Below are 13,164 nucleotides of genomic sequence, written 5' to 3'. Positions count from 1 at the left end.
CCCTTTAAGATTGCTGTTGGGCAGGTTTTGTGCCATATTATCCCTGGCATATAAGTGCAGTGAGAGGTGGGGCTGAATTATGTCTTATTTTTATTAACATAAGGATCTGGGAATGTTCCAGCAATAATTTTTACAGTACAGGTGATTTTTCCACAGTTGTTTCTGTTCAATTTGGGAGGATTACTCCCAACTCCCCACCTTACTCTCCCAATCAAATTTTCTCAATTATAAGGTTGAAGAGGTTGGAAGGGAGGAGGTTTTCCTTTACCTGTATTGGACTTTATCAACTAATAGGCCTCTTTCTCAAATTTCTAATGTCATGTCTACAGTTAAATATGTTTCTAGCTACACCTATCAGGAGACCCACTGGACACCTGCCAGATCAGACTTAATTTGATCCATCGTTACCCAGTGTTCTGGGGAAGAGAACCTATTCCCAGCTCACCTGGCCCAGTCCAGAGAGATTTGGCAGTGCTGCCTCCTTGGTGACCAAAGCAAAACAGGGACCTACATGTGTTCCAGCCCCTCTCCCCAGAGGTTTCTTCATGTCTGCCCTGGGATGAAACCTTTTCTTTCAACCTCCTTTCCTCCTGAAGGCATGGATAGAAACATTCTCAGGAGACCTGCCATCCCTTTTTCCCTTTCCTGACCAGAGAACAAACCTCGCAGCTTTGAGGTTGCCCTCTATCTCTTGTTTCTGATGCTTAAGTACGCAAAAGCAGCGAGAATCTACTGATGCTGAGGGATAAGCAGACTCTTAAAATGCAACGTGTGTTCCCTCAGGAGAGCCAGAGCTTTGTGAAGGTGGGTCTGTCACTCTTCGGTGTTGTGCACTGAGCAGCTGTTGGCTGGTTTGGATGGGGCCTGGCTTATGGTTTCCGAATGCCTGAACTGGCAATCCAGAGGGCGGATGGGCTTGAAAGCAGTCAGGGAATCTGCCAGAGCTCAGGGCTGCCTTGGGCCCGCCGCCCTGCCCAGCTGGGGCAAAGCTGTGGAGGGACAGCCAGACCAAACTTCCATAGGAGAACAGGGACAAACTGTGCCTTTAGGACAGGTACAAAGCTATGGGTGACAGGAGCTTATTGCTGGGTGGTGAGGGGATCTGAAGGGACTGGCTGATGAACTGTTCATTGCACTGTATTGCAGCCTGTGTATGTTTCCCCAGTGCATATTTGGGCACAAGGGGATAATTGGTTTGCTTTATTTAATGTCTCCCAGCTGAAAAACTTGTGATTTCATTCTTACTGTGATGGGTGTCATCTACAAAGCTTTGGAGACTAGTGCCAGCAATGTCATAGTAATGCTTGTTTTTGAAAGATACTTTCCTCACTGTAAAAGTGGGATGACAGCACTGTAGTGCTTTTATGGAGAGTGATGACCAATAATTTCATGCCCCAAGCTTGCATCCTGAAGGCTGATTCAGCAGAGAAAAAAAAGGAGCAGGAAAGAAGATCTGACTTCTTTGCTATAGGACTGTGCAAAACTGGTTGTTTTTCTAGCTTAAGTAGCTTTGCACCCTGGCTGTACGGTACGGGTTTCAAAATTGCTCTGTGCTGAATTGGATCCTTATTTTAGTGGCCTGTTACCCACACTTTGCTTATATCTTCCCTGTTGAAGCATGGCATAGTGCTGTGCTAATAAGAAAATACTATTGACAATTGTGAGAGATGCACCAACCGCTTAGTGAGCGCAGAAGAGTTAAACTGATTGCATTTTTACAGTCTGTATGTTTCTCTGCTTATTGTTTGTGTCCTGCTGTTGGAAAAACAGGCTAGTTGCATAGTAAATCTCTCTAATCAACACAAGAGAAGAACAAAAAGAACAAGCAAGCTCATTTGTTATAGCTACTTCAGAAGCATGGTCATTTGAAGGATGTATTCTGGGAGATTTGTCCCCCTTCTTCAGAAAGGCTTGTTAATATGGGCATAACTAACCAGGCATCTCAGGAGAGGACAAAGGCACACTCATTAAAATTAGCTGAAAAAACAACCCATGTAACAGATATCTATCGTAATGATACTTCTGTTGCCTCTCACTGTAATGTCTAAGCAATATGTTCCATAAAGCACTTAAGAACCAAAGTCTGTCGCCAATAGCAAAGGGCTGGTTTCTGTGTTCAGATGCTCACTCTGTGCCTGTTTGCATTCAGGTCCAATGCATTTATTTCCCTTGACATGCTTCTCCTTCCCTCCCCTCCCTCCAAATTAAAGCTCACCTCTGTTTGGAGCCGTCCCTGGTCAGACCTTTTTTTTTTTTGCTGTGGGTAACACAGATATACATGCTGTTTGGGATGTATAAAAATACTGCTGGATGACAAGCCATAAATAATGTGTGTACTGACTCCTGGTAAGATACTGCTGCAGTGATTAATGCATTTATTAACCATGTAGTGCTGTGATTTGTAGAAGCTGGATGATAGTTGCAAGATAGCATTTCTGGGAATAAATCTAGGGCTATATTGTCAGCAAAGGATGGAGATAGAGGGTTTTGGTGGATGGGAAGAGAGTTACTAAGTTTGGGAGGATTTTATGGTTGTTAATAGATGCAGGACAAGAGAAGGCTGGGTTAGGGTATGTTGGAGCAAGGACGTAGGATTGAATTAATCTAGGAGTCATTGGGATTAGAAGGAATCATGGAGGTCCAGAGAGTGCTCTGTCTGGAGGAGAAACCTCTCAGTAAGAAATACTCCTTTTGCCTTTCAGAAAACTACTAGCTCCTCTTCCAGTCCTGATTCTCCTTTCTTTCTACAAAGAAATAAGTAAAATTTTGCTTCTGATCATGAGAGTTTTTTTCTTTTCTGGACATGCAGTTGGTTTCCCTACTGGCCCTTGACTAAGGGCAACGATTCAGTTCGAATATTATAAGCTAAAGGTTGCGAAGACCAAAACAAGGCTGGTGTCTAATGTACAGGGTACTGAAGAGCTCATCAGGAGGTGCTGAATATGATTATCTCTAAATATCATCTGTAGCTTCTGCTATCACAGTGATAAGATTCTCTGTAAAAGCAGATGTTCATTTTTACAGAATATAAAAGCTTAAGTGAGTGCAAGGTTGTTGGCAGTATGGGGGCAGCTTCGTCAGAGTAGCACATATTACTGAATTACAGCTCCCTGCGAAGCCGGGGTGAGTGTCAACCCGTCTTACATAACTTTGTTTTACTGTCAGAGGCATGTCACAGCTCAGTGTGTAAGTCATGAGCAAATGCCATTTTACCTCAGTAGAACAGATCTTGTACCTCTCCCATATATTTAACCAGTTATTTTAAGCTGCTCTTCTTTCACTGTTTTTTTAATTATTATTTTTATCAGTCCAACCCTGCTTATGTTTTCTTCAATGATAAAATTTCCATAGATCTTTTTGTCACCAGATCAGAGCTTTATATTAAAATTTAAAAAAACATATACGTTTTTATACAGACTTCTTAGCCATTTGTGTGTACAGTTTTACTCCTGTAGAATTAGGTACTTCTAGCACATTTGAAGGTACCTCCTTGCCTATATGTGAGGCATGTAGGAGACCTGAGATGGGTTTTGGCAGGAATCTTTGGCATCTTGTGTGACGAACAGCTCTCATTTCCCAAATTTGTTGATGGTGTAGATATTCCCGGTTAGAGTTGTCTGCAGCTGTACGTGATGGGCACCCGTTTCTATTGTTTAAGTTTTTAGGATAATGGAAGGAGTTGTAAGGTAAATATCCAGTGGCTGAGGATATCCTTCATAATTCAAGTGAAGTCTGGTTGTATTTCCACCAAGGCTATCAGCGTAACCACCAAGCCCTGATTTTTTACCTCTGATAAGGTGTTCACTCACTGTAGCACAGACACAGCAGTCATTTCTGCCCGGGAGTAGGGCAGGAAGAATTTTCCCTTTAGGTTGTAATCACAGTACATACTTTCTATAGCACTCTTCAACACATAGGTGGGGTTTTTTTTCCATTACTTGTGATATAGTGATGCTCTGTTGTATTATAGTAGTGCAGCCTATGCCAGCATTTCCATTATAACCCATTTTTACAGGTTTATAACTCACGAGTAAAAACGTACTCTTCCAATTTGAAACTTGGCATATAATGTCTCATCTCATCCTCAGAATGATAGTTTTTTCTTTCCCTCCACCTTCCTCCCCCTGCAAAGAGGTTGTATTTTTGCTGTATTTTTAAATGGAAGATACTGTCCTTTCTGTTTTGATAAGAGAAAAGCCTGTCTGTTTATTAAAATTACTTTTAAATTCTAAGAAAGGAGGATTTTTATAATGGAGGATGCATGTGAATAAGTGTTGTTGATGTTAGAATGACTACATTAAGTATATGGATACAGAGAAGTATTAGTTTCCAAACGAAAGCTAGGCAATATTGACCAAAATTATTGAAAAGCTTTTTTTATGGTGATTTTGTTTCTAGCTGTTGATTTTATCCTTAAAAAAGTATTCTCAATGGTAAATATGTTTTAGCTGTTGCACTCTTTTGTTTATTGGGCTGAGTGAAGACTGCATGTCGACAAAATTGTGATATTTTTCTTCTTTCTCATTTGAGCAACACAGTGCAATAGGGACATAAATTCTGACTTGGATGTTGAGACAAGCTACCAAGTCTTGTGGTTACCAAGACATGGTTAGCACAGTGTTGTGTATCCAAAGCAGGTGTAAGCAGCAAAGCACAGTGTTTCCAATAGACAGATGGTTTATTGGGCTGAGTGAAGACTGCATGTCGACAAAATTGTGATATTTTTCTTCTTTCTCATTTGAGCAACACAGTGCAATAGGGACATAAATTCTGACTTGGATGTTGAGACAAGCTACCAAGTCTTGTGGTTACCAAGACATGGTTAGCACAGTGTTGTGTATCCAAAGCAGGTGTAAGCAGCAATGCACAGTGTTTGTTTCCAATAGACAGATGCTGGTGTGGACTGAGAAATTTATCACTGAATGACAAAATAAGAAATAAAAGGCTTGTATGAGCCTTACGGTTTACAGTGTCAAAATCTCAACATCTGAACCTGAGGCCTCCTCTGAAGCCTCACATTCTAATTCAATCTAGTATGGGTGTTGAGGTTGTAAGAAAATCAGGATTGAAATCCAATTTTTCCTTCTCTACCCATCTCCCTGGAGGCAGCCATTTAGGAGTTGAAATCTACCCAGTTGCCATTAAAGGCAGTTTCCTAACCTCTCTGAGTACCACCACCACTGCAAACATCCAGGAAGGCTTTGCTGTGATGCTTCCTGTTGTAGAGAATTTACTTCCAGGCATTTCTTTTTCCATTTAGATAGTTAAATTTATGCTTACCATAACCACTTTAATGGTACTAATTAGAAGAAAGGGTATGTAAGAGAGATTTCACGGAGGGTCTTTATTAATGAATTCAGCTATTATTTTGTAATATATTTGAAAACTATAAACATATATACAGTATGCATTCTTACGATAGCTATGCTGTCTTTGTCTTAAACCCCAGCTCATTTGGTTTATCAGTTGTCTCTAATATATCTATTTATACATACAAAAATATCATAAAAAGCAGGGAATGTGCTTTCTAATGAGAAGTTCAGTTCCTTCATTTGGATTCTAAAATCAGTAATTAGGCCAAAGAATATTTTATATCCATAGGCAGCACCAATGGCTCCCAGATATAAAATAAAATAGCTGTATGTGGAACTGCTTGTTTTGAGAGTATAAAATCAGAATGCTCAGCACTTCCTTGCATCAGCTTCAGTTCAGTCCGTCTCTGCCAAAACCAGTGGGATTCTGCAGTGTAAAATGAATGCAACACAGTGACATGCAGAACTTACTTTTGTTGGACTTGCAATTTGCAAAAATTATCATACATGCTCAGTGTAGTTGGTAGTTTCAGTGTGCAAGTCCAAGTTTTCTGGCATAAGAATTGATTGTATATTAAACACTGGTAACTCCTATAAAAGAGTGCTGTTTATGTTTCTGGAATATACAAAGAAAGAAATGATATTGAGAATCACCACAGCACCATTTATTGAAAATATCTTCAGCACCATGGGGATTGCTGTTGCTATTATAGAAGAGCAGAAAACTCCCAGCCCAGTCATGTTCACTTGAGCAATGGAAGTATTAAACACCTTACACTGCTAGACAGAGTGCACACCATTGCTTTCATTTTGTATGAGCCTGCCACCAGAAATGTTTCTTGCTTGAGTCAGTGTGGAGAGCACAGCACACGGTAATAGCAGCAGATGGATGCTCATAGTAAGATCTGGCTGAAGATATAACAGATTCATTTTTAGTCATGATCATCTAAAATATTCCTGTATTTGATAATATTCCATGTGCAATAATCGGTGGACACAGTGTAAACTAACAGCTCAATTTGCATTACAGGTACATATTTTGAAAGATATTAAATGTTCTTTTAGTAACTTTCTAGAAGAGACTCTGGTGCAGCCATGCAATGTGTTAAAATTATATTTTCATAGTAATACAAAGATGAATTGCAAGAATCATTAAGGATAAAATATTCCTGTTGTATAATTTCTTAAAAGTGAGAAATACGAAAGATTTTTTTTGTTAAAATGTAGTGGTATTACTGTAATTATTAACTGTCATATTTAATGTCTTCTCATGAACATCCAGCCCCATTTTTAAGGGGCCACAGAACATAACATGTTTTCTGCAGCTGATGGCGCTCATCATTGTAATTACTAAGTACCCTTTGCTGACTGAAGTTTTGCTGTAAATTCAAATCAGAATGTGAATGTTATTGGAAAACATGCAGTTACATTTGGAGAGTTTATTTGCTAATCATGTGCAAATCACTGTCAAAATTATAGGTGTGTGACAACCCATGCAAATTTATCTAATTGTTTTGTGCTGTTGTACGTATAAGTTGTACAGGGAATAAATTCTGCATTTGTTCATAGGCACAGAAGAAGCGGAAATCCAATGAATCTGTAGATACAGAGCTCTGTCTTAATGAGGTAAGTGTGGGTCCTGTATATTTCACAGCACAAGTGTCTTTACATAATATAAAATGTTCAAAGTCTGTCAAGATTAGAACAGCCTTACCTCACATTAAAGTCTTGTTAGTATTACTGTGTTTGGATACCATCATAAAGAATGATCTTACTCAGAAATCTGGAGCTGGGGTCACAGTGGCCTCTGCTGACTCTATATTTTAGTAGCTGTGTAGTACATGTTTAAGCAGATCCCATGCTGATGACCATTGCACCTAACAAGTTAATAGTCTGCAGGAACACAGGATGATATGGCTTTTAACAAATATACAGAAACTTACTGGACATCAATCTGTGGCTCACAAAAAGGACCAGTTTAGGGCATGAGATGGTGTTCATATCAGGAGATGTGGTGCTCCTACATCAGGAGACACACTGACAGCGCCAAGAGACATGAACCTCCCAGTGCTGTTTGAGTAGGCTGCTCATCCTGACCTCCAAGGTCCCATTTCAGGCATAAACATTACATCAGTTTCCATGTCTGTCAGTCCATATCCTTTGTACTGAGTCTCTCAGAAAGCTTAATAATTAGTGATGTACATAAATTAATTTTCACAGTGTGGAAGCGCATAGCCTAGGAATTGGATCAAGCCCAGCGTAAACCACGACACTGATGTGACCCTGTCTTTCAGGTTCTCCTTCACCAGTCCAGATTTGCACGGTTCTACTAAACAATGACAATTCTATAGCCCATTCCTAATTCTTTAGATTCCATTAAGAATTTCTGGTAGATACTTGAATGAAGTCGAATAACATATGAGGGAACAATGCAGTAACATTAACAGATCTGTTGACCTCTTGTGCTGGCTAAAAGACCTTTCACAAGAAGGCCCTAGTAACTGTATCTTACCGTGAGAACTGCTGGTCCATTTGATCTCATACTCTGTCCATCACAGTTTACAAAGAACAGATGCCCAGGGCTGAGTGTAAGAAAGCACATTGTGATAAGTCAGTCAGTCCCCCAATGCCTCTACTGCCTCCAGAAGTTTACATCTCAAGGCCTTCCAGTTGGCCAGACCTAGCAGGTGACAGCCAAGTGAGAGAATGGCCTGGAGATTTATCCATGAGTGTTTGCCTGGCTCTGTAGATGGTCATTCCTGTGGAAACTGATGCTTTATTCTCATTCCTTGTATCTGCACTTCTGGATACATCTAACTTCTACCTTGCTCCATTGCTTCTCCAGGATGGGGGGAGGCTTGTCCTCTGTCTAAGATCAAAGCAACTTTGATGGAGTAGGTTGGACCTTATGACCTTAAAGGTCCCTTCTAATCTAAATCGTTCTGATTCTGATTTTTTTTTTTTAATGAGGATGATAAACAATGAGAAGTAGTCTTGTTGCACCTCCTTCTTAAACAGCTCACTATAATCTACCAAGTAGCGGTTGCATAAACATACACTTTAATTATTGGTAGCAAAGAAGACAAGGTATGTAAATAATACAGCAATTAGGGGAAAAAAGGCATGAGAAAAGGTAATTTTTCATAAAATAGAAAGCTCCATTTTTTCTAATCCCATGGATTAGATTTTATTTGTTATCCAGATGTAACTTGTTATCAAAGTTGTTCTGTTGACTGTGCGGAAGTTGCAGTTTCTCTCTGGGTCCTGTATTTGCCCTCTTTTTTTTTTTTTTTAATAAACTGGCATGATAAACACAGCTAAAAAACCTGCTGTACTTAACAAGGGTGAGTTTACACATGGAACCACTTCTAAAGCTGGGAATTTTTAATACTGTTGTCTTTTTCTTTTTTTTTTAAGTCGTGTTCTACTGGTGGTTTTATCCTTTAAACTGACTTGAAAATGCTGTCATTTTAACATCTGTTTTTATGCCTTTTGTATCTTTTCATCTGTGACAGCGATATACAGGTAACAGTGGAGGGTGGGACACGAACAAGCAAAAGATTAATCTCATGATGTATATTTAAATATTTTTGCTATGAATAAGTGTAGTGGTGACCAAGGAAAGTATTGTGTCTTGCAGAATGCTATTGGGAAGGACAACACAGCAGGAGTCTCCACCAGTCACATATCTGCAGAGAATTCCCTCGCTCTTCCTCGAAGCTTCTACCTAAGCACACCACTCACTCTGATGACACTTGCACTCTCACTCTGTTTGTTCCTAAGCTCATCAGTCATCTTGTAGCTGCATTACAAAAAGGACGTGTTTAAAAAAAAAAATCAATCTGTTTCCTGTCCTCTGTTGTTTATCTGGAATTCCAGGTCTGGGAGCTAAGCTGAGGCACTCCTGCTATAGAACAGTTTCAGTCAGCTGGAATTTTTTTTTTTTTTCTCTCTCTCTCTCTAAAAAAGCTTCTTGTGATATTTAGAGGCTTTGTGAAATATTGGTGCAGTGCTACATTCCAAACCCAAAAAGCTTTTGGGCATGCAGTGTTTTAAAGAGACAGAGTGTAAATTTGCCTGTAAAGCAACCTGGTTGGATTATTTTAATAATCATTATGTTGATTGTGGCTTTTACCTGAGAAGGAGGATAGCAGTTTTCTTAAGATCCTATTTATCTCATTGTATGGTTTTGATTTTCAAATTGGTTGAACTTCAGACTATCAGGGATGCCAGGCTTTTGTCTAACGGTGAATGTTCTAGGGAGTGGACTTCTTGAAACTTCATTTGATAAATTGCTACTGATGTTAAACTCTTTCAGTGTATTAGCATTTTCCTCTTTAAATGTTTCCTCTTTAAATCACTTACAGTAGTAAGTGATAGGCTTTTGTCTAACGGTGAATGTTCTAGGGAGTGGACTTCTTGAAACTTCATTTGATAAATTGCTACTGATGTTAAACTCTTTCAGTGTATTAGCATTTTCCTCTTTAAATGTTTACGTACTGTAAGTGATTCTGCGTTCCCTGATGAGAAGCCATTATAATGCGCGTACAGGTGTAATGTACCTTTTTCAGTCAGATTCTCATAGAGTGTGGCACAGAACTTTCTAACAGTACATTTATCTTTTAATTATAATCGTCTAGCCTTAACAAAGGTGAAGATTCTTTTAATTAACAAGAAGCAGCTATTGTTGAAAGCTTGATAAAGATACATTTCTTTAAATTTGAGGATAAGCAGTAGAGACACATTTTGCTACAGGGTTTCAGCTGTACAGTCGATGGTCTTCTATGCTTCCATTGTGATAATATAGTCCAGTTATTATACTGTTTAATAAAATTACGTACAATTTATTTGCTCTACTAAACCAGCATTATCTGTTTATACATAGCTGATAATGTCAGCTCAAAAATGTTACAGGATCTTCATGCCTTACTTCTCTTATCACAACACTGTAGAGGGACAAAAGGTAGTAGGATATCATTTAAACTATGTTTTGTTTCTTAGATGGCTCAGATCAACACAGCGGGATGGTTGATCCACTTACAAGCCAGTATCCTGCACGCTCACCCATGTGACAAGCTTTTCTCACCCTGGTAGTTCCTATGGCAGACCTTGGCAGTGCACACATGATGAACTGTTTGCAAGACCAGTTCCATAAATTTTTTTAATGGTTTGGATGGCAATACTGCCAGTATACTTGATTCGATCGGTTTGGTTTTCATTCAGTGACATTGACAGCCTGTGCTGGCTCATGATGGTTTTCTGCGGTATCTAGAAGGAATTCTTTAAAGCTTTAAATGTCATCAAATAGGCAGCATTTCTCCTAAGGGCTGTCTTTATACCTTACTGTGATGGCTTGTTGACTGTTACAAGCAGTTATGTCGAAATGATCAACAGTAATCAGTTTTTGTTTCTACTGAAAGTAGAAGATAACTTCACCAGGCAAGGAGTTCATCATGTTGAATTTACAGATTTACATTGAAATTTACACAATTATGTCCAGGCCTGCTCTGAAATGTCCAGATCAGTTATTTGCAATACAGCTATAAAGTAAAAATTACTAGTTTAGGAACTGAGGTTTGGGAATGCGGAAAATACACATCTTACTAGAGATTATTAACCTATTGACAAGTTCATTTTTTGAGCTTTTCCTTAGCTAATAATAAATACTTTCATAAATTCTGAAATTCACTTATGTACTCTTGATTATGGTAAAATAATATGGCTCTCAAAGCACTGTGTGTGTGATAGAATTCTAGGGTACTGTGTGCCACTGAACATAACAAATTAGACAATATTACTCTTTAATTCTGTACTGATAAGAAATTGCAAATTACTTTCAAAGGCATCAGAGCTGCTTTCAGAGAAGAAGTATATAGCACATCATTACCAGTAAAGCCCATGTGGTTCCTGTTGCTCTTCTTGTAGAAGCTAATCAAATTATTGAAAACTAGTGACAACAGAAAAAAGATTACGAGATTCATGATTTAAAAAAATAAATCAAATTATTTTATGTCAAAAGGAGTTGATAATATAAACTATTGAAATGCTAATGAACACAGCATTATAATTCAAAAGGCTGACATTATCCAATTAAAAATATTTTCAAAACAAATTCATAAACATTACAATTATTAAATCCATCTTTGATCCACAAAGCTTTCTTTAAAATATCATTTGTATTCGGCACATTAAACATTTTAAGGAGCATCAGGAATTTTAATAACCTCCCAGTATAGTACATACTTTTTGAAGATTTTTTACATTTTGCTTGATTCCAGTATCTCTATTACATTTAATATCAATTATTAAAGCTTTGACACTGTGTGATCCAGAATAAAAGCTATTGATCACTTATACTGTAAACAACAACCTAATTAGGTTCTGATTAAAAAAGAAATTGCTAGTTATCTTGATTCAATGAGAGTTACCTTTGGAAATACAATTATATATGCAATAGAGGAAGAAATGATGTTTTATACAGCTAGCCATGTTACCATAAACAAAACAGAGCACTCAAGCTTTTTTTACCTGTGCAAATTAAAAACATACTGAGTTCTTAATTACAAAAAATTATTTGCTTATTAAACAGGCAAGAGGGAAAAAAACCCTAAGAGCCTGACAATTAATGAGAGTTTTACAGGCATCACCATGCAAATATCGGAGGATTTTTAGAAGTTGGATGTGGTATGGATGATGTCAATTTAGCATGGTGACCTTGTCAATGCAGTCATTTGCTACAGTGTGGAAGTACGCAAGTTGTTTAATTTTTTCAGTCACTAAAATGCCATGTGTTGAGTGCTCAGTAAACAAGCTTAGGCTGGGCTTTATATTTTCCTTTAATATGTTAATTTTATCAATATAACAGTGATATTGGAGCTGTCCAAATACAGGAAGTACATACAGATGATCTGCTGTTTAAATTGTAAATTTAACCAATTCAGTTGTGTGTAAATTAAATCATGGGCTACCATAAACATATACTAATCATCTTTTTCATTTAACATAATGGAACAGACATTGTCATTAGCGTTATTAGGAGTGTGTATACTCTGCCATGTCAAATAACCCGATTATTGTGGTTATGTTTCTTCTTAAAAGTAGTACACACAAAGATAAAATTCAGACTGAATTGAAATATATGGCTGAGGTTTTGCGCTATTTAATATTAATACTAATTCCACAAACTAGTCCAATGAAAGAGACACTGAATCTTTCAGATATTAGTAAAAGTAATAGCAGTTGAGGCTTTCCCCTGCCCCAGTGCAGGCAGTGACATCCACCGACCAGCAGCAGCCCTACAGGAGTGCCTGCGCAGTGATTTGGTCACTAATGAGGAGTGCAGCCCTCCTTCCATTGACTCCGCTCCCTAAGGTCATGGCTGCTTCAAGAGAATGGGGAGGGAGGTACCGAGCACAGAGCAGGGGCTGTCCGTCCGTCACCACTGGGGCACTGGCTACTTTCCATTCAACAGCTTCATTCCCACTGTGTCATTAGGAAGAATTAGGAGGAACAGGAATTCTTAATAATTTCAAAGCATTGCGTAGACAGACTCTGCCTGGAGATGTGTTCCCAACCTTTTTTTTTTAAAATGAGATGACATCTCTAAGACCCAACCTATTGACTGTGAAGCTGTTGGCAATTTGTGGGATGTAACATGAAAATATACACCTTTGCTAACCCTGTGCTTTTAGGCTGGAGATGAAGAAAACAGAGGATTCACCTTGAAATTTCAATTCAATTCTAATTTGTGATTGTTGGCTTAATCACAACAATATTTCCACAGAGGAGAGATGGTGGGAAACCAGTGAAGAAGAGCAAATCTCAGAGCAGCTCCCTGAAGGGACGTACGTCT

At 38.4% G+C, this 13,164-nt stretch overlaps 1 protein-coding gene across 1 annotated transcript in view; it reads left to right on the top strand.

The window, feature by feature from the left end:
* GFRA1 (GDNF family receptor alpha 1) overlaps positions 1 to 9,937 on the top strand; it is a 142,292-nt gene extending 132,355 nt beyond the window's left edge. The window contains exons 8-10 of the mRNA XM_010149623.1: positions 6,882 to 6,938; positions 8,953 to 9,594; positions 9,739 to 9,937. Of these exons, the coding sequence (XP_010147925.1) occupies positions 6,882 to 6,938; positions 8,953 to 9,114 (219 nt within the window). The 3' untranslated portion in view covers positions 9,115 to 9,594; positions 9,739 to 9,937. The remainder of the gene's footprint in view (positions 1 to 6,881; positions 6,939 to 8,952; positions 9,595 to 9,738) is intronic.
* Positions 9,938 to 13,164: the final 3,227 nt, after the last annotated feature.

The sequence above is a fragment of the Eurypyga helias genome, unplaced genomic scaffold (assembly GCF_000690775.1).
Source record: "Eurypyga helias isolate BGI_N326 unplaced genomic scaffold, ASM69077v1 scaffold984, whole genome shotgun sequence".
NCBI classification, from domain to species: Eukaryota; Metazoa; Chordata; class Aves; order Eurypygiformes; family Eurypygidae; genus Eurypyga; species Eurypyga helias.
The sequence above is the reverse complement of the archived record's forward strand: the minus strand, read 5'-3'. Positions and strand labels throughout refer to the sequence as shown.